The 18,856-nt window shown below is 35.2% G+C and overlaps 1 protein-coding gene across 4 annotated transcripts in view; it reads left to right on the top strand.

Moving 5' to 3' along the window:
- fwe (Calcium channel fwe) overlaps nt 1-12,736 on the top strand; it is a 33,709-nt gene extending 20,973 nt beyond the window's left edge. Inside the window, exons 5-6 of one of the 4 annotated variants that reach the window (XR_010854820.1) lie at nt 1,382-1,546; nt 6,876-12,736. Coding sequence is in view for 2 of the 4 variants with exons in the window: in XM_067113313.1 (XP_066969414.1) it covers nt 1,382-1,487 (106 nt within the window). In the remaining 2 variants the exon portion in view is untranslated. The remainder of the gene's footprint in view (nt 1-1,381; nt 1,547-6,875) is intronic. The other 3 variants (XM_067113313.1, XM_067113314.1, XM_067113315.1) reach the window with 3 other exon arrangements.
- The last annotated feature ends 6,120 nt before the right edge of the window (nt 12,737-18,856 follow it).

Below are 18,856 nucleotides of genomic sequence, written 5' to 3'. Positions count from 1 at the left end.
TTTACTATATTTGCAAGCTACTTGAGCATTTTACCTAAGTCTTTTCTCATAACATTTTGAATTCAAGATTTGCTTGAAATCTCTTATAATCGTACTGATATAGAATAGTAGTACGTATATGGTCTCTTTGGAGGATTACAGAGAATCTTTAGTCATCATGTTTTATAATATCTGATAGCATTTTAGCATTCAGCAGTTTGCTATAAGACACTGTTAGCCAGACTTTTTACTTACGTAAAATGAAATATCATCTGCCTCATCTGTAATCGTAGTAGTGTTCCTCTTGGGTCTTGTTTCTTGCTCCACTTGTCTTCATCCGCTTTATGAATTATTTTCATATTTTCCCATCTCTCCTGAATTATCTACTGTCACTCATAAAATTCTGTTGGCGTTGCTTCTTTCCCTAAGTCAACTCTGATCTTGAAACTAATAGTACTGTCATCAGAATCAGTTTGGAGTTATTCTTTTTCACAGGTCTACTCTGAGGTAGGGGATATATTTTAATGTGAATCTTATGATTGGAGTTTGGCATCTTCAAACTGTTTTACTTATTTCTTTACTTCCCATGTAGTTCATACTCTCACATCAGTCAATATAATGGATGCTCAGGCAACATCAGACTTGGATAGAGAAAAGTAATGATGAGATGTAGGTATTTACTAAAAGGTACAAAAGATTGATTAGGAAGGCCATTAAAAATAGAATAGAGTAGATGTCTAAGTTCTGTCTTCAATACCCTGTTATTGCTGGTTTGTCTACTTTTGGGCCTTAATTTTTTTTATATGATCAAAATTTAATTAATCTTCTCACATATGTTGTTTTGTGTATTCAGGTTATTTCAGTCTTGTAAAATCATGGAAACATATATGGTAATTAAATTTGCAAGATTTGCTTTGAAAGGTCCTTTGTTTTCATGTACATATAAACACACAAAAGTGCATCAACCTTACATGGTTTGTTCAAGTTTGGTTGTCACTATCATGTACTGTTGTACCTGCGTCAAACTTCTTTTAGAATTTTTGGAGACAACTTTGATACATCATATTGCCTTAGGAAATCAGGGTTTATTATTCTTAGGTTTTGCATTGGAGAGTAATTTGGACAGTGAGAGCTAATCTGGTAGTTTTTTTTTTAAAGTACAGTATTACTGAAGCAGTATATTTTCTTTCTTCCTGGGCATTATGGTATGTTACAACAGGTAAAGAGGTTTTACATAATATTTTACACATTTTTTTAAGTTGCCATATTGTATTTGCTGTTAATTTTTAGACTGATTTTTTAAAGTGTTCAGTGTCAGAAGTAGTCTCTCAGAACTTGGTTCTCACCCAATATCATAATGATTTAGTCTTGATTGCTAAATGTCGAATGATATCACAAATAGGGGTAGCCGAGAGGACATGATCGCCGCAGCCCAGCAAAACACTGGGCCTGCCAACTCTCAAAGTGCCATCCTAGTGGACGACCCTGAGGCCTGGCGCTCAACTTGAGCCCAGTAATGGCTCAGTAACAAGTACCATCCAGCATTTTGATAACCAGCTACTAACATGTTCGTTTTTTTCTCAACAACTAACTCTTTGAAGCATGGAAAGTAGGAAATTTAGAATCCCCTGATTGCTTTGTGTTTCTTGGCTTTGCATGGATAGACTTTATGATAATCTATCGCCCTATTGCTTTTATATTTACTGTTTAGAATTTTCCTCTAGACATTGCATTAGAAGTTATACATACTGTATAAGATACTAAAAGTATGAATGTTGTGATTTTCTAATGCTATACTGTCTGGTTCGTTACTGTGTTTGTTAGATAAAATTAAAGTTCTCCTGTTTGTAAGGAGTTAATTTGCCCATGTGAGGTCTCGCCACCTGTTTAGGCAAGTATTCCTCTGATTCACTACAACGTGATGTGATTTTTTTTCATCCCTGTTTCTATGTTACAGGCAAGTGTGTTATCTCCATTATTCTTACCTCAATTTATACTTTTGGATAGTTAGTGTACTTTGACGTCTGAAGATCTGACAGCTACAAATCTAGGGCTAATGAAAGTATTATTATAGTTATTATTATTTCAGTTAGCAAACGTTCATAGAGTAAAAGCTAAAGGAACCCTTGACTTGCAAGACAGCCACAGAATAGAATGCCCATTTACAAAACAAAGAAAGGTAAACAAGCAACAAATTTAAATTAACTAACTAACAGACAATCATGCCGAAGACCAGTGATACAAGCATTGCTGCCAGGAAGACCATTTGATTGTTTTCCAGTAAAAAGAAGGAAATACAAAAGTATTTCTTGGGCAAAAAGACTGTGGGTGTTGATGCTCAGCATAAAGTATAGCTTGCTGTGGTTCATAGGTTTCAGGCATTAACAACATTAATGGAATTAACGTATTGTAATAGAGAAGGACTCTAGATCCTAATTACCATTGTTAGGAATAAGGAATTCACCACTTTTTGCTGTCTTTTCAGAGTGTTAGAGAACCAGGGAATTTACTAACATTTATACAGAACTTTTATCCAGTAATGGCAAAACAAATTTTCTGAAATATGGCATTAGTGCAGTCATCTCAGTGTATATAGGGAGTCTTAGGAACAACTGAAAGTTTTCTGCTAGTATTAAGTACATTTTTCAAGTTCTGTGAAAAGTAAAGTTTCAGTACTTATGTATTGTCATGGAATGATAGATTGGCAAATTAATCTTGTAAAGGCAGCAAAGAGATCACATGACAAACCCTGAGGATCATCAGCCATGATAGGTTTAGGCTCACTGTGAACACTGTTAACAAACTTTTGACGGCCATTTAAAATTGTTAGTGTGATAAAGTATGTTGCTTCCAACATGTAATTTACAAGCTGATGTACATATGAAGTTGCATCTATAACCTAGTTAATGGGGGCATTAAAATCAGTTTGAACAAGTTTGAATCTCTGTTCATTGGGAACATTGTCTTGGATGTTAACTTAGATGTAAGTGTGGTTCACAACAAAATATTTGTGGAAGAACACTTGTTCACCAGCATAGATTATTTATTTTGCAAGGGCCATGTAGTGTGTTTGGCAGCCTTACACAATTTGGAGGCCATAACTCCTCTCACTCGCAAGTCAATATCATTTATAAGCAGCCAAGTCTGGCATAGATTTGAAAGTACTCTTAATATAGGCTAAGTTGAGCTGAGATTGACTTTCAGACAAGAAGACATTTATGGTAGGTTGAATAATCTTGATGTAGCAGCATTCTCAACAGTTGCATTCTGTCAAATTGTTTGATTTCTACTGTGGAGACTAATTTTGCTGCCTAGGCAGTAAAAATGCCTCTTCATATTAATGACTGAAATCTTAACTAACAACACACAGCACCAGACAGTATAGCATAAGTAGAAGGGGAGGTTTGTATTTGAGAAACATCGAAATTATTTTTATCTGGTGTTTTGACAGTAAATTTCTCTTTGAAGTTTATAATTCTTGTGTCTTATGAAATATTTGTTTCTTGATGTTGTGTGTGGTGAAGGTGAAAGTCTTATTTGTCTGTACATTATCTGGTTTTTCTTGGGTCTTTTAAAACTCCATAATTGTAAGTACTGTGTACTGAAATGCAGGTAATTTTCTGTTTATGGAAAAAATGGTAAGTGCTGTGCTAGAAAAGCTCCAAAATAGACAATGGATTGAAGCTTAAACTACTGGTAGCAAGGCTTTTGTTGTGTTTAGAGGTATTGCTTACTTTTATTTGGTTGGACAAGGCACCAGCCACATGTTGAGATACCATCAGTAGAGGTAATAGGGCCTTTCTGAGATGGACCAGAGAGTCTTAACATAGGACCCCTTACCCTGGGTATGACACTTTCCTTTTTGCCCACACATACACTCAAAAGTCTGACATATTTGTTACACACACTTTAGTACATGTCAGAAAATGCCTGATATACTACACTCCCTTTTTCCATTCTAGTCTAAATTCTCAGCCAGAACCATATGAGACTCAGAATGAAATAATGACCAGTCAGCAGCCAATTCCAAGACTAGAGAAAATTGGGTGGGTCAAGTTTGCCAGTAAGGGCTTAAAGAACGTGGTAAAAAGGCAACAGCTCTGAAATTGAAGATTTCTAAACAAAATGGCCCTCACTACCCAGCAGCCTTTAAGTAGGTGGGAGGTGCTAAGAATTTCTATGGTAGATAAAAATAAGAAAAGCATTGCTACAAATTAGTACTGTGAATATGGGAGCAGTTGAAGGATGTCAAGACAGAACATGGAAATTTTTTATGTTCCCTAGGTAGGATATAATGGAACTTTGAGCATGTTATAAACATATTGGAATGCAGGTTGGAGGGAGTAAGGCTGAGAAAAATTGTTAAAATCAATACTACAATTGGAAGCATGCCAGAGACATCAACAGCACAAGTAGTTTGGGTAATGAGGCAACTGCAGGAAATGTACCGTGTGAAGAGATTATACAATATATTTGTAAAGCTTGGAAAGGCAGTTGACAGAGCACCAAGACAAATAATTAAATGGGCATTACAAAGGCAGAGCCTACTGAAACTAGATCTAGATGGAAGTCAGTGACAGGTGTGTCAGAAGAATTTCAGGTAAGTGGTGGTGTCTGTCAGGGATCAGTGCTGAGCCCCTTGATGTTTATCATTGTAATGCCAGAAGCTGTAAAGGAGTACAGAAAAAGAGCCTCCTTGGGAGCTGCTGCTTTATCCAAATAACCTAGTGCTAACTGCATAATATGAGGAAAGGCGGAAGAGAAGAACGAAGGGGAGAAGTGAGGAATGAAAATCATTGTAAGAAAATGGGAAAAAGTACAATCATAAAAGTTGACATGTTGGTGATATAGAAATTGTGTTGCGGTGAACTCTGTCCTGTAGATCAAATGTAATACAAGGCATCATAAGAAGTGTTTAGGATTAAAAAATATATATGGAATAAGATTTTCAATGCCTGAAATGTGTAACAAGAGCAACAGGGGAAAAGAGGGGAGTTCAGAATCCTGTTGTAATAAATAGGCTGATCTTAGAAAGGGGTAGAGCATTTGTTACCTTGCGGACATTGAATTATGAAGCAGGTGTTGAGAATGAGATGGTTTGGATGTATTTTGAGAAGGGTTGAGGAATTCATTGTGTGTGTCTGATATGAGGAAAGATGGAAGAGGAGAATGGAGGGGGAAAGCTAATGTAGAATAATCATTCATTTATGATTAATGATGATTTTTTTAATTCAAAGGAAAATTAGTTATTAGCAAGTGCTAATCAAATTTAAAACACTGTAGGAATGTTATTAAACATCAGTTGTACTTTTATTTAGTTTATATTTTGCTGTCTTCCGTCCTGTGTGTGTGTTGAAATCCCAAAGTTTTGCTGAACTAAGTAAATACAGCTATATTTTTCAGTGTAAAATCAAGTCCCAAAAAAAAAGTTATTACTCTTAATGCAAAGTTTAAAATTAAGAAAAAAAGACAATAAAACAATCCACAATTACTCTGGAAGTTTATATATAGCAAACCATGCATTTCTGAGTGGAAAACACAGCAATAAAGTAGAGAACATTGATATATTGTGCTGTATACTCAGGATGAGGCAAATATCAATATTCACAGCCCACTTCCATTACTAGAGATCAGTCATTTTGAAAGTAAAACTTCTCTGTGACATTGAAAGAGGTTATTTTATTTTCTTACCAGCCAAGTTTATTGTAGTCATGATGTCTGTACTTCATCATTTTAAGACCTTGGGTAGACCAAGTTGAGCTGATATGTAAGATACTGTCTCACGTATAGGGACAAGATACTGTCTCACGTATAGGGACTGTTTTATAATGACGAATAAGGTACACATTATATTTTCTCTCCCTCTCTCTCTCTGACCACTTTTCATTAAATTTAATTAGTTTATAATAATCAAAGTGCATATTGATCTGGGTGAAATTATATATGACTTCATACATGGGCTTGGTGCTACTATACCATTCAAATTTGGAGCGAGATGTTCAAGAATTATGCATGTCTTCAGCATACCTCAGCATATTTCCACTTCTAAATGTTACAGACATATTTAGTTACTTCTCCAATGGTTTTTTTGAATTTAAAAAGTGCAAAGGCTTTTGATTTTTCAATTAAATAGTGGTTTTTAAGGATTGAAGCAATGATTTTTGAGACAAGGCATGAGTATGGATATTAATTAGATATTTAAAGCAGTTGAAAAAGAAAATAGGGTATGTTTTGTAGTTCTGAGATTATTTAACAATACTGTATTGTACTTTGCATTGCAATTGTGAATGCATTATATATTTCATACAGTGTTAGTACCAAATGGAGTTGCATGTTACAGTGGTAACAATTGGGAATTATTTACTTACCATGTGATTTCTGGAATTTATTGATGTACTGTAGTAGGTATATAATGCAAGATAGTGTTTGTGAATCGAGACATGCCCTTGGCAGCCATTGTGTTCAGTTAGACAAAAGACAGAATTTTATCAGTATTTAATTTTCAAGATAGTGTCTGTACATTCTCATGCCACTGGCAGCCATTGCGTTCAGTTTGACAAAAGACGGAATTTTATCAGTATTTAATTTTTTTCATGGTTCCTTTTTGATTTTTACATTTTTTTTTAATATGTATGGCAGATAGACAATTTTATTGGCTAATTGTATTTACTTCCTAGAACTGTAAAGTAGTAATCTTGTAAGTATCCTGGATAGTGTGAAAATAGAATGCCATCCCCATGTTCTGTAGTTGGTTTGTTATAAATCATCTTTGATATTCAAATTAGGAGTTTATTCTGGCTTAGAATATAGGCGTTAGTACAGTGTGTTTATATAATGGAAAATTTCATGAGCTTTTTAGAATTTTAGCACATTTTAACATTTTTTTATATTTGCAGAGGATCCCGAGATGACATGATGGCAGCGGCTCAGGGGTCCGTACGATCAGGAAAAGACATATTAGTGGATGCTGAACAGCCACCAGCATCTGCTTAATTTGTTCCCTTTTTTTTTTTTTTTCTAGAAACAAAACCTTCCAACCCTTGTTTGGGTAGTGAAAAGTGAAACTTACTTTTTGCCTGCTTACCGTATTTTACATGTACCAGTACTGTATAAGAATGAGGGGAACAGAATGTAACCTTGTATTTATACACATATTTGTGCCATTTGAATGACTGTGAAACACTTGTTTAGGTACTTTATAAGTAAACAATATTTTAGTAAACATTCTTCTAAATCAAGGTTGACATGTATTTTATTGTACTTATATAATTTTAAATCATTGAAAATATTTTGGGTTATGGTTGAAATTTAGATAAACTGGTAGAATTTAGGAATATTTTTTAATTTTTGGCAATGAGTAAATGACAGATGCACAATGCTGAACCTTGAATTATTGATCAAACTTGTAAAAGTAACACTTCTGCCTCAGGGTGTATTTTCCTGGACATGGTTTTATTATAGTCACAACAGAAAAAAAGAACATATTTTACAGTGCTGGTGGACTACCTTAAGAATGTACCAATTTTAAGAATGTATAGATTTTTTATAAGGAACTTCTGTGAAGCTGTCTTTTTCTGAGTGCAAAATATCCAGACAGAAGGAATGAATGACACCAGTATGTGCATCATGGTGAAACTATTGATTGGTAAGAGCATGTTTTTAAAAGCACATATCTCCTGTTTTCATATGAGCGCTGCTGATGAGATCATGTTTCTAAACCATAACTAGCTGGCTATGCAGAATTTTGGGTATCCAATGGTATAAGAGATTGTGAATTATGCAGTATGGTATATATAGGAATTTTGAAGTATAGTTCATGAAAATTATGGCCATTCCTTCCATAGTCCTTCCATGTTTAAGTCAACTCTGTAGGTACATTTCTCAGTTTAACCGACAATAGTGAATTTGCATTGTTCCCTCATAAATGCAAAATGTTAAGCTTGCTTCTACAGGTAATATTGGAATTCATACATTTCTAATTAATGGTAGGTTGATAAATAATTACATAGAAATTTGGTTTAAAGTATGTGATGCCTTATTTGCTGGAAATTTTGTCAAGATTACTGTACTGGTTTTCATTGTGCATGTGATGTGCCTTGTTTATTATTTTTGGGATTGCATTTTATTTGGGTGTTTACAAGGATGAAAATTTTGAGAATATATTTACATAAAGACATTCACTGGCAGAATTTCAAGTACAGTGATCAGTACCCAGAACCTCAAAAATCATTATAGGTGTACATCAGCACCATTACCAGTTCCATGCTCTTGAATAATTAAAAGTAACTAATTTCAAAGATTGAAAATGATATCCCAGAATTATCTTTGTCATAGTGTATCAAGCATTGCAGAAAGAGAAACCATCTTGTATTATGGATGACTTAATTTTAGATTTCAGAATTTAAACAAGCTTTTTGTAGATGGTTAGATTATTAGTGGAATTCCCATTTTTGTTCAGGAATTTTTGGTAATGCTTTTTCGAAGTTTCCTTAAGGTAATTTTATTCAGTCTTTGTTTCTGATGATTCACTGACTACCTTGTATGAACTGAACCTGTCTTGCTTTACATATGAAATTGAAGGCTTAGAAGAATAAATTTCATATAATAACAGTTTCTTCTGCTTAGGAAATATTGGTTGATATGTAATCAGGGGTGAAATGAATTTTTTTTTTACAGACATCAGGTATGATGGTGCTGCAAATGTTTGAAGATTATCATTTTAAGTTGAGTTAAATTCATGCAAACTTAAGAAATTACTGATGTCATCGGTCTGTGCATGGCAAGTAGTACACTTAAAAACTTAGTTTCTGCCACATAAAGTTTTACCAACCATTAATGAAGATATACTTTAAACATATTGTTGAATTGATGCATTTAAAGCATTTTGTTTCCTAATGTTTCCTAAAATTTGAGCTAGATGTATATATTTTGTTTAAGAAGGAGGTAACCTTAAATTTATTAAAAGCATGGAAATTTCAACTTTCAGGGACTCTTGCTGTACTTCTTTGAGGGCTAAAGTGATCAGTTGCTACATAAAGTTACTGCTTTGAGATGATAATACTTTCTAATTTACATTACATGATGCCTAAAAAGTAGATTGGTAAGGTTTGGATTGCATATGGTTTATGAAGTTAACTAATAATTATTCTCTTTAGTGCATACGCATGATTCTCCATCCTTAAAACTATATTGTAGATATATTTCCAATCATATCAGCAAGAATAGATTTTGTATACTGTAGACCTTACTACTGGCTTCTTCCTTATGAATCCTGTTTTTTCTTTTTTTTTTTTTTTTTGTTTTCGTTTTCGAGTATTGCTCAAGTACCTATCAGTGTTAATGGGATTCATGAATTGAATTAGTCTTGTTTCTAAATAGATTCTCCTTTAATTAAAGAATCACAGCTTACCAAAGATTAGTTATTGAAAAAATGCTTTAGTGCAAAAATCACATGAACCTCTTCCAAAAGAATTTAATAATTGTTCAGGTTTTCTAAAAGCATTTGGCTAATTGTTGCCTATAGAAAGTCAAACCATAATATTTTTCAGAGAGGGTACTGACTAATTGGTATAAATACAGTACATGTACTGTATAATCTTGTGTATTCATTCTCAGTGCTTTGCCTTTAACTTTGGGGTGATTATGTAGGTTTTTATAGTACGTACTGTGTATATAAATATCTTTTTCTTTGTACTTAAACATGTTTTTGTCACATGATTTATTTGGACAAGTATGATGTTATGTGGGAAGTCCCCAGAATTTTCTCATGTCTGACATTTGTTTATTAAAACAAGACCATGTGTTTAATGCACTAGATATCCTTTAACTACGTAGCACCTTTAAAAAGAATGTTGCAGTTACATAGATGTATGATTATTTTATTAGGGTTTACTAGTAATCTATAGTACTGAGCATTTGCAGGCAGAATAGCAGAGATGAATTCAGGAACATATCCTGAGCTTTTCTCTCTTCTGCCATTCACCCATTATGTGTATATGATTTTCCCATTTTTTCCTCTTATGAATGAATCTTCCATTTTTTGTTCTCTCAGATAGTCTTGCCTGGTAATATGGGATAGGATTATGCACTCCTTTCTTTTTTTTTTACGCAAGCTTTTGTCTCCCCTTCCTAACATAGAGGGATGGCATGCATGGGTATTTATCTATGCTGGTATTAATTGTAGCAACATCAAAAAGTAGTGCATTTTGGACTTACGATTCCATGTTTTCATGAAGAAATAATCTGTAAATTTGTCATAAAATTAAAGAAATTATCGAAAGTAGTGCAATGATATATTCAATATATGATATTCAACTTTGCTTAATACCAAATTGAATAATTCGTGGGGTTATTTTGTGTACTGTAGTCAAGGCATTAGGTTCACCTTTGCACTGCACAGTGTATCAAGAAGTTGTGCCTTGTAATGGTAGTTCTAGGCATGAACAGATATTCAAACAGATGTTAGTGTGAATACTTTTGGTAATGTTTTTTGTTGCTCGGAATGTGTTCATTGTTGTCCATAAACATCTGTAAGTTATTGCTTATGCAATGTGAGTCAAACTTTGCAGTATATATTTGCTCTTGCTTCCTCTATATTAGGAACTTGGATACCCAAGTTAGGCTGTGAGCTGTAGACAGTTTTGAAGTGTTTGTATTTCTATTTGTGGGAATGCTACAAAACCTCACAAGCAGTATCAGTACACTATGTGAGCCTGGTATGAAGAACTGAAATGTTGAAAGTGCCCCCTTGTCCACCTCCATCCAATACTGGAAGAATTTATGACCAAAATTAATGGGAGTACACATAAACTTGGTGAAATCATAACATTATTTAAGAGTTACTGGTTACAAAAGAATATACAGCCATCCTGATTTCACTACATTGTTACTGGTAACGTTGTGAGCGATAAATTTTAAATTCCATTCCATGCTTTGCATCTGAACTTTTCCAATTTTCTTTTTATTCTTTCCTCACTTTCTCTACATGTATTCTCTACATGTATACATGGTAACATACATGAAATGACTAATGTTTTAGAATATTTGTTTCAGTTTCAGACTTTAAACTAACAAGGCGGGGTTTGTTTACTTTGGAATGGAAATCATGAACATTGATATAAAGATATCTAGCTTTAGTATTTGTGTTAAAGGTTAAGCTCATTCCATTAAATTACATATCATAGAGGTTAGATTTCTAATTTTGTTTTGTATGTGCTGTGTATAGTATAAAGTATATTGAAAGTAAAAAATTATGAAGGGATTTTTGTGATGAAGACAATTGTTGGATATATTTCAGTGGTACGAGATTACTTAATAATCAGCTTTGGCCCTAAAGAAATTGGATTTTAACTATTATGTGAAACTGGTAAATGCTTTGCCAATTCAGTTTAAGGTACTGATTAACTTTGTTGAATATTCGAGAAATTAAAAGTAATTTGTTGATTACAAGAAATTATTATTATTATTAGTATTCTTATTATTTTACCAGACCACTGAGTCAAAATAACTCATAGGGCAGGCCATCGGTCATCAGCCTATTAATAGGAGCAAGAACAAATATATACAAATATTTACATTTCTGTTGGCAGTACCACAAAGATCTGATACTTAATGGTTGGTGTGGAAGGATTGTGCAAATACTGTGTACAATTTTACCAGTTATTGATAAAACGAACACCACAAGGTAATATTAGTGTTGAAACATTTTAGTGTCTTGTGTGTGAAACCTCAAAAAAATAAAAAAAAAATTAAATCATTCCATTTCCTAAATACATACTTATTTATGTCAAACTGTAAAACAGACATTTGTTTTGAAAGTAATTAGAATATTGTAATCCTTTTGTAATGAATCAGATACTTCACAGCATATCAGTTTGATAAGAGTACCTTATATCTTTGAACCCTTATTTCTAAGAGGTATACTTTAAATACAAAATCATAAGAAGAAAATCTGGTACTTTGCAAAATCATAATAAGAAAATCTGGAGTTGTTGTTATTCAAGGCTGATTCCTGCATATGTTATGAAAATGTTGAATGTATGATGTGTTAATAGTAGGCATGTATCCACTAAGGAGACTGTAAGATACTGTACATTTGTGTAAGCCTAATTGTGTCAGTGTAAATACTTTGTTAGATATCAGATGTTGTTGGTAATACAATTCAGGAACTATTAGCATATTGGTATGATGTGGTTTGCTTTTTAGCATACAGTGAAAGGAGAGGTGTTCCTCAGTGACAAATGCTGTCTTCGAAGGTTATATCCTGTGGTGGATTTTTTCATGTTGCTTGTGTATAAAGTCTTATATAAGAGTTCCAATTCTTCACTGTCTTATAGTGGCCTGAATTGACTTGCCATTGGTGTATTTGTTAATAAATAAAAGGAAAAGCTTTTTACAATGCTTTTCGTAATTCAAGTTCTTATTTCTGATTGGTTTTGAGTGAGGTTTGAACATTAAAATGCCTTGTTTGGGAGCTAGGCACCTGTGCTTAACTTTTGTATGTTTCAGTTTCTGTTTACCAAACTACTAAACTTTCTGTAAGTGGCAAATAATATGGAAATGGGCCATTTATTTGTAATAGTCTTTTTAGTTTTGTAGATCATGGCATTATTTTTAGTGTAACGCAAATTACTTCCTTTGTTTTTAGTTTCTTAGGCGGCTTTTTGAAAATAATGTTGCACCATGTTTATTGTTCATGAAGCAAAATGTGAATTTGTGTAAAGTTATTTAGTGGTACCCAATAAAGTGGATCGATTTAGTATTTTTTCAGCATGTCCTTTTTAGTTTTGGAAGAAATTAACTAAAAAAAAAATGCATAGTTTCAAGTAAGAATGTTACTTGAATATACAGTATTATGGATTCTATGGATGTGTGTTGTACTGGACTCTGATCCAATAAAGCTGTTGGTTAAACAGTTATAATATAGATATGCTTTGTGTAAAAATCAGGACCCTGGTTTTATTCAAGCTTTGATATCTGATCGAGATTTTATTGACTAGGCTGCCCAAGATTTTATATTGTTTAATAATAGTAGTTTACTCCATGGTGTTACACCACATTTTTGTTAATATATTTAAAGCTAGTCGACTCCCAAGAAACCTTCGGACTCTGAGGAGTAGTTATCTCCCCCTTCTGGACAATTAATATTTTATGTAAAGGTACTGATAATATTAGTTAATAGCTCATAGATGTCCATACAACAATCTTTGAATTTTTATTCCTCAATACACTTTTGAACATCTCACAAGATGATAGGGGAAGTATGGACAAAACCCTTGAATAACCCCCCCCTTCCCCCCAAGAGTAAAGTACAGCAAAGGTACTTTTTCAAGAGAGACAATGGATAAAATACCCATCTTTGAAGTCCACTGAAAGAAGAAGTTGATCTATCTTGACTTCTAGTATGCCAGTCCTCAGCACCCAAACCTGAAAAAATGAGGTCCTACTGCAAGTAGGGAACTTGTGTGAGGAAATGGACCGGAATGAGAAGCTGGAGTGTCGGGGACTCAAAGGAGAGAAAAGTACCAATTCCATCCAACACCTGCTGCTCAGGCCACCAGAAAATGTCAGTCATAGAGAAAATTACTCAACAGGCACTCTCTTACAAATGGCAGCCGAGGGGAAAGAATGCCACCCTTGCATTCTCCCTCTTCTTCCCTTTGCCGCTTCCAAATATGGAAAAATGAATAAAGGTAAGTCTGGGAGTCTTGATGGAAGAAACTACCTGAGACCTCTACTGTCCCAAAGAAAATAAGGCCAATCTAACACGAAAGTTAACTGCCGTGGCTTACAAGCCTGGAAGCTTATAGGACACTGCCTGGCAAAGACAGGTGCTGTTATATAACTGCAATGACTTTGATCCTTCCAGAATGAAGCAGAAGCTGTCGCAGAGTAGAACCCAGATCAGGACCAATCCTCACCAACACCACCAACTCGGTGCCAAAACTTTCCTGGGTATTCGAGATAACACTGTATCCCATTTTCTCATATACAAAACAAGCTGGGTAGGCAAAAGACCACCCCACCGACAAAAGATTCTTCCTTCCAGTCATTCCCCTAGTAAGTCTTGAGCAAGATCCTATGCTCTCTTGATAGTACAGAAATATCTGCAGATAATGCCCAGGTGCTTCCCCCTAGTCCATCTGGCTCACAACCAAGCTCGGTCCATTCCAGGCAGCAAAAACCAAAGATGTTCCACATGGGCATACAATCCGTCTGGTTTTAAGAATGATATGGATAATTACCTCCTCATGAAAAGGCTTTGAAGAAAGTGCAAACACTTCCTATCCTAGCCCCAATGCTTATCCAACTCTTGCATCTTGGAAACCTCTGAAGAAGTAGGGGAACATTCCCTAGCAACCTTGGCCCATCTAGTAGAGGCAGGCCCTCCTCCAGATGAGCAAGGCTAGGTGGTTGACAGCCTATGTTGACAACAAACTCACGGGTCATGTAGAGCGTACTTACTCATGAAAAACAAGGACAAAGGCTGTCCATGAAACTTCCAAAACCTTCCTAGTAGTTGAAACTAATGGAGTATGAATACCTGCACGTTAGATTCTAGCATATTCGTGTTGGGCCCTGCAAGCCAAGGGTCCTGTACTGATAGCACAGGTACTTTGGCTGGCTTAGATATCCTGGCTAGCTAAGCCAGACTGGTACCCCTGGGTTACAGAAACCCCTGGTAGTGGTTGCACCCATGAACAAAGGATGGGTAAACAGGAGGGTGTTCCAGACTAGCAGTCTGAGAGCCTTGACCCAGCCAGACAGCCTTGCTAACTGGACTGGCACTGGCACCCTGGGGCCAGAAGATGCACAAGTAGTGTTTGTACTTAGGCATTCTCCTGATCCCAACCCCTTGCAGAGGTGGGGTGCTTTGGGGCCTGCTGCAGGGATTGAATACAGTACAGTGCCTTCCATCTCTGCAGTAGATTCAACAAATCATTTGGAAACCACCTCCCTTTTACTCCTGTAAGTTTTCATGCTTCCCTCTTCTATTGTTGACGAAATTTGCATGGGACTTAAATACAGAAAAGACTGCTCTTGTAACTTAAATAGTGGACGGCATACCTCGCCACCTGTAAAATTGGAGTGTACCTGATGTGATCAAGTGAGGCACAACTTTTATATCAAACCTTGCTCTCAGTGCTGGGTCCTATCTTGACAGACTGAGGGTACAGTGTAGTGAATATTTAGGTGAGGATCCAAGACCAGTTACCACTGTGGGTAACAATGTTGTTCCTCCCGCTGTTGGGTCTCCTTGGTAAGACAGAGCTCCATCCTGGACAAAATTAAAATACTAATGATTGAAACCAAAAACCTTTTGACCTCTGGCTTGCCAATGGATGACTCTGAAGGAAACTCAGTTTAGATAAATAAACACGGTATTAATATACTAAAACCATACAGGAAGCCAAAGGAAACTAAATACAGACAAGGCCAGGCAAGACCCAACCTTAACACACTTTGAGTCCCTCTTTGGAAGTGGAAGTTCGTCAAGGTTCCTAACCTTAAAAAAGAAGAAAAAATATCTGCATAAAAATGAGAAAATTTCTCATTAAACAGACACTCAACTTCTGAAATGTCACTCAGACATAAAAGACCACATATGGTTGATAGAAATCACAACAAAAAATCAATCTGCTGTCTCCCCATGGGAAGTCTTGTAAGGCTTCCAGGAGTTGGTCCTTGTTTACGAAGAGGACTGATAGGGTTCTCACTAGCAGTACTACCTATACTGCTGCACCCATTGCCTTATGCAAGGATGCAACCACCCAAGTCCATTGGACCTAGGAGTAACAGGACTGGTCCAATTAGCAAGGTTAAACAGTGTGATGAGGGTTCACGGACTGTAGGTCCACGACGTACTGCCAGCACAGCCCAGTGAGAGATGAGGAAGGAGCATGCAGGTGCTCTCTTGTCCCCTCTCAACACAAGCGGTCCAAGGATCCTGGGGTTGTGATTCTACCAGGTCCAGTTGGTCACCCAGACAGTAAGACAAGGTCCCAACTACGCCTTCCCCATCAGTAGAGGGTTCGGCCTCTTGGAATTCTTTGGCACTTTTGAGGGACAGCCCCTGCCCATGTTTGCATGAGCAGGACAGCCCTTCTTGACCTGTGAGGATGTCATCACTGCAGGCTGGCAGCTGCCCATGGCCCCAGTAATGTTTACAGGAACTTTGTCATAAACTACTGTACTTTGTTATGTACGTATATGGCTGTACCTAGATTTCCTTCTTCCTCTCTAGATACCTGCCAAACCCTTTATTACCTAAAGTAATCACTATATTAATGGATCCCAAATCCAGTACACTAATCTTATATGAAGACTGTTCCAAAAGCTTAATCCTTTCATACTAAAGTCATTTTTAAACCAAACCTATAAGAGACAGACACCAACCTGGCTTACACCGGTTTGAACTCAAATCATGTAAAATTTTTCAGGTCAAATAGACTTGCTATCTAAAAGGATACCCCCAGCTGAAATTTCATTTCAACATCGAGGTTGCAACCTCGATGCTGAATGAAAATACTTATCGACAAGACATGAATTGTCAATAAGAAGTCTCGGAGAACATCACTGTTACCCCTAAAGTAACTTAAACTAATCGCACAGACATGTTTTTTAATGCCTAAAAAACTATTAGAAAAACAATTACACTCAACTTTCAAAATTTCAATACAGTAGTACTTTTATAAATATTTTGACCATTAAGTACTGTATATAATAAATAAGGTTCTTGACTAGAATCTGCAAACTTCAAAATATATTTAATGTTAAACTAAGATGACTGATTTTAAGCCTGTCTCAAACAAAAACACATGAAATGTTCAGAATACTAAGATAAGATGCTCAATCCTCCTACCCTTCCTATCAGACTTGGTTAAGTGTGATAAAAATTAAATTTATTTTGCATAGAAGCAGATATACAGAGACTGATTAACATAACACAAAAGACCTATTCCAGACCACTTTACAATAAGGAAAAATATAAATTAAAAATATATTTCCTCTAGGAACATAAAAGAGAACCTTTTATATAGTACTTTAACACCACCACAACCACCCAACTTAATCCTTGCAGCCAAAGAAAAAGCAAGAGAAAGATGCTCCCCTACTCACCCCTCATAATCACCAGTTAACCTTGTTACTATGTTTTCAACTATTAATTCTGGTTCATGCTGCACCGAAGGGTACTCCTATTTAAAAGGCTCTGATATGTATACCTAGGAAAAATACAAATTGCTTTTTAAATTTTTTGTTTTGGATTGTTGTTAAATTTTCTTGCAGTAGGGCCTTATTTGCTGACTTCTGTGTACTGTAAGGAGTTTAATTGTACGCCTTTCATTTCTGTTTTAACCTAATAATTCTAATTTTCTAGCAAGTTTTGCCTACTCTTATTTTATTTTTGCTACTTCTAGCAATGCGTATTTCTTTCTTCTACTAAGACTGTCATATATCTCAACATTTGCTCTGTCAATCTGTTCCTCATTCCTCAGTAACAATGTATTACCTCTTTATGCTCTTCTATTTGTGTTTCTACACACTTGTATTTCATTAGTAATTATGTACAGTAGTTTTGAATGGTTCTAAAGCTACATGAGAGGTTGGTCTCCATGTGTCCTGAGAAAAATACTGGAGTCTATATTTGCATATTGGTCATGAAAATTTAAATTTAAGTTACTAGTCATTGTTACATATTTAATCCAGAGCGGTCTTCCACCTACCACAGGGACGTACTGGGAATGATAGATATACACCTTATCCTCAGTGCCTTAATGGTCAGCTTGGACTTTCAACAACTACATTAGCTACTAGAATTCTACAGAAGAGTAGGCATGCTGTCAAACCTTATCTTCTCTCAGGTTCTAAGATCAATCTAAACCATATTCAACAAAGCTCTTATGTTGTCCATGAAAGATAAATCAAGACGTGAGAAAACGGAGTGTGAAAAAATGTAAGAACGACTAGCTAATTTATTTTAGTACCAAATTATGATTTAGATGTAAAGAGTTGCTTTCTAAGGCCTACCACCCCATGATGAACTAGGAGTCTGAGAGGAACTGAAGCTACATAAAGCAACCATCTCTGCTTAACCCCATACTTCCTCTAGAGCCAAGTCTCTCTTTGTCTACATATAGAAATTTTAATCAGAAACATGATTAATTTCCTGGATTGTTATGATTTATTGTAATTATCTGCCAATACTGTACTGTACACATTTGTAATAATGTATTGTAAATAGCGTTTTTTTATTTCCAGATTTTACCAAAGTGGTTCCTGCCACAACATATACATAAAGACAAACTCTTCTTCCAGTCAAAAATTTCAGTCAAGTTAATTTTCATGACATGTGACATTTTCTTAAAACGGGAGAAAATTACAATTCCTAGAAACAAGAATGTGGATTTTTGGATATGTACGTATAGTACAAAATTTGTCTGTCTAGAAGCTAGAGTCAGTTAACTAAAATTGATGACATTTCTAGTCAGTGTGAACATTTTGAATACTTTACAATTATTACAGTACTAATACAAGATATATTTAGCTTTCATTGTGTTTTATGTATTAGATGAATTAGTTTGAGTTGAATACCCCACATTTCCCAACTCTCATAGGAACCCAGAGGGATATGTTATTAAATTAGCTGTAAAAACTGGAGCCGGGTCAAGTTGAAATCAGGAAGCTAAGTGGGTAGATGCTATCATTATGTACTGTACTATACTATATAACACTAAGTTCAACTTATTTTATCAAGACAGCTTTTGAATTCTTATGTTACCCTATCTATTACTAAGAATATATTGTACATCAATTTAATATGCTTGATCATATTTAAAAGGGCTCAAAGATTAAAAACATACCTGTCTGTCAGGATGAC

The sequence above is a fragment of the Macrobrachium rosenbergii genome, chromosome 12, assembly GCF_040412425.1.
Source record: "Macrobrachium rosenbergii isolate ZJJX-2024 chromosome 12, ASM4041242v1, whole genome shotgun sequence".
Lineage (NCBI taxonomy): Eukaryota > Metazoa > Arthropoda > Malacostraca > Decapoda > Palaemonidae > Macrobrachium > Macrobrachium rosenbergii.
The sequence above is the reverse complement of the archived record's forward strand: the minus strand, read 5'-3'. Positions and strand labels throughout refer to the sequence as shown.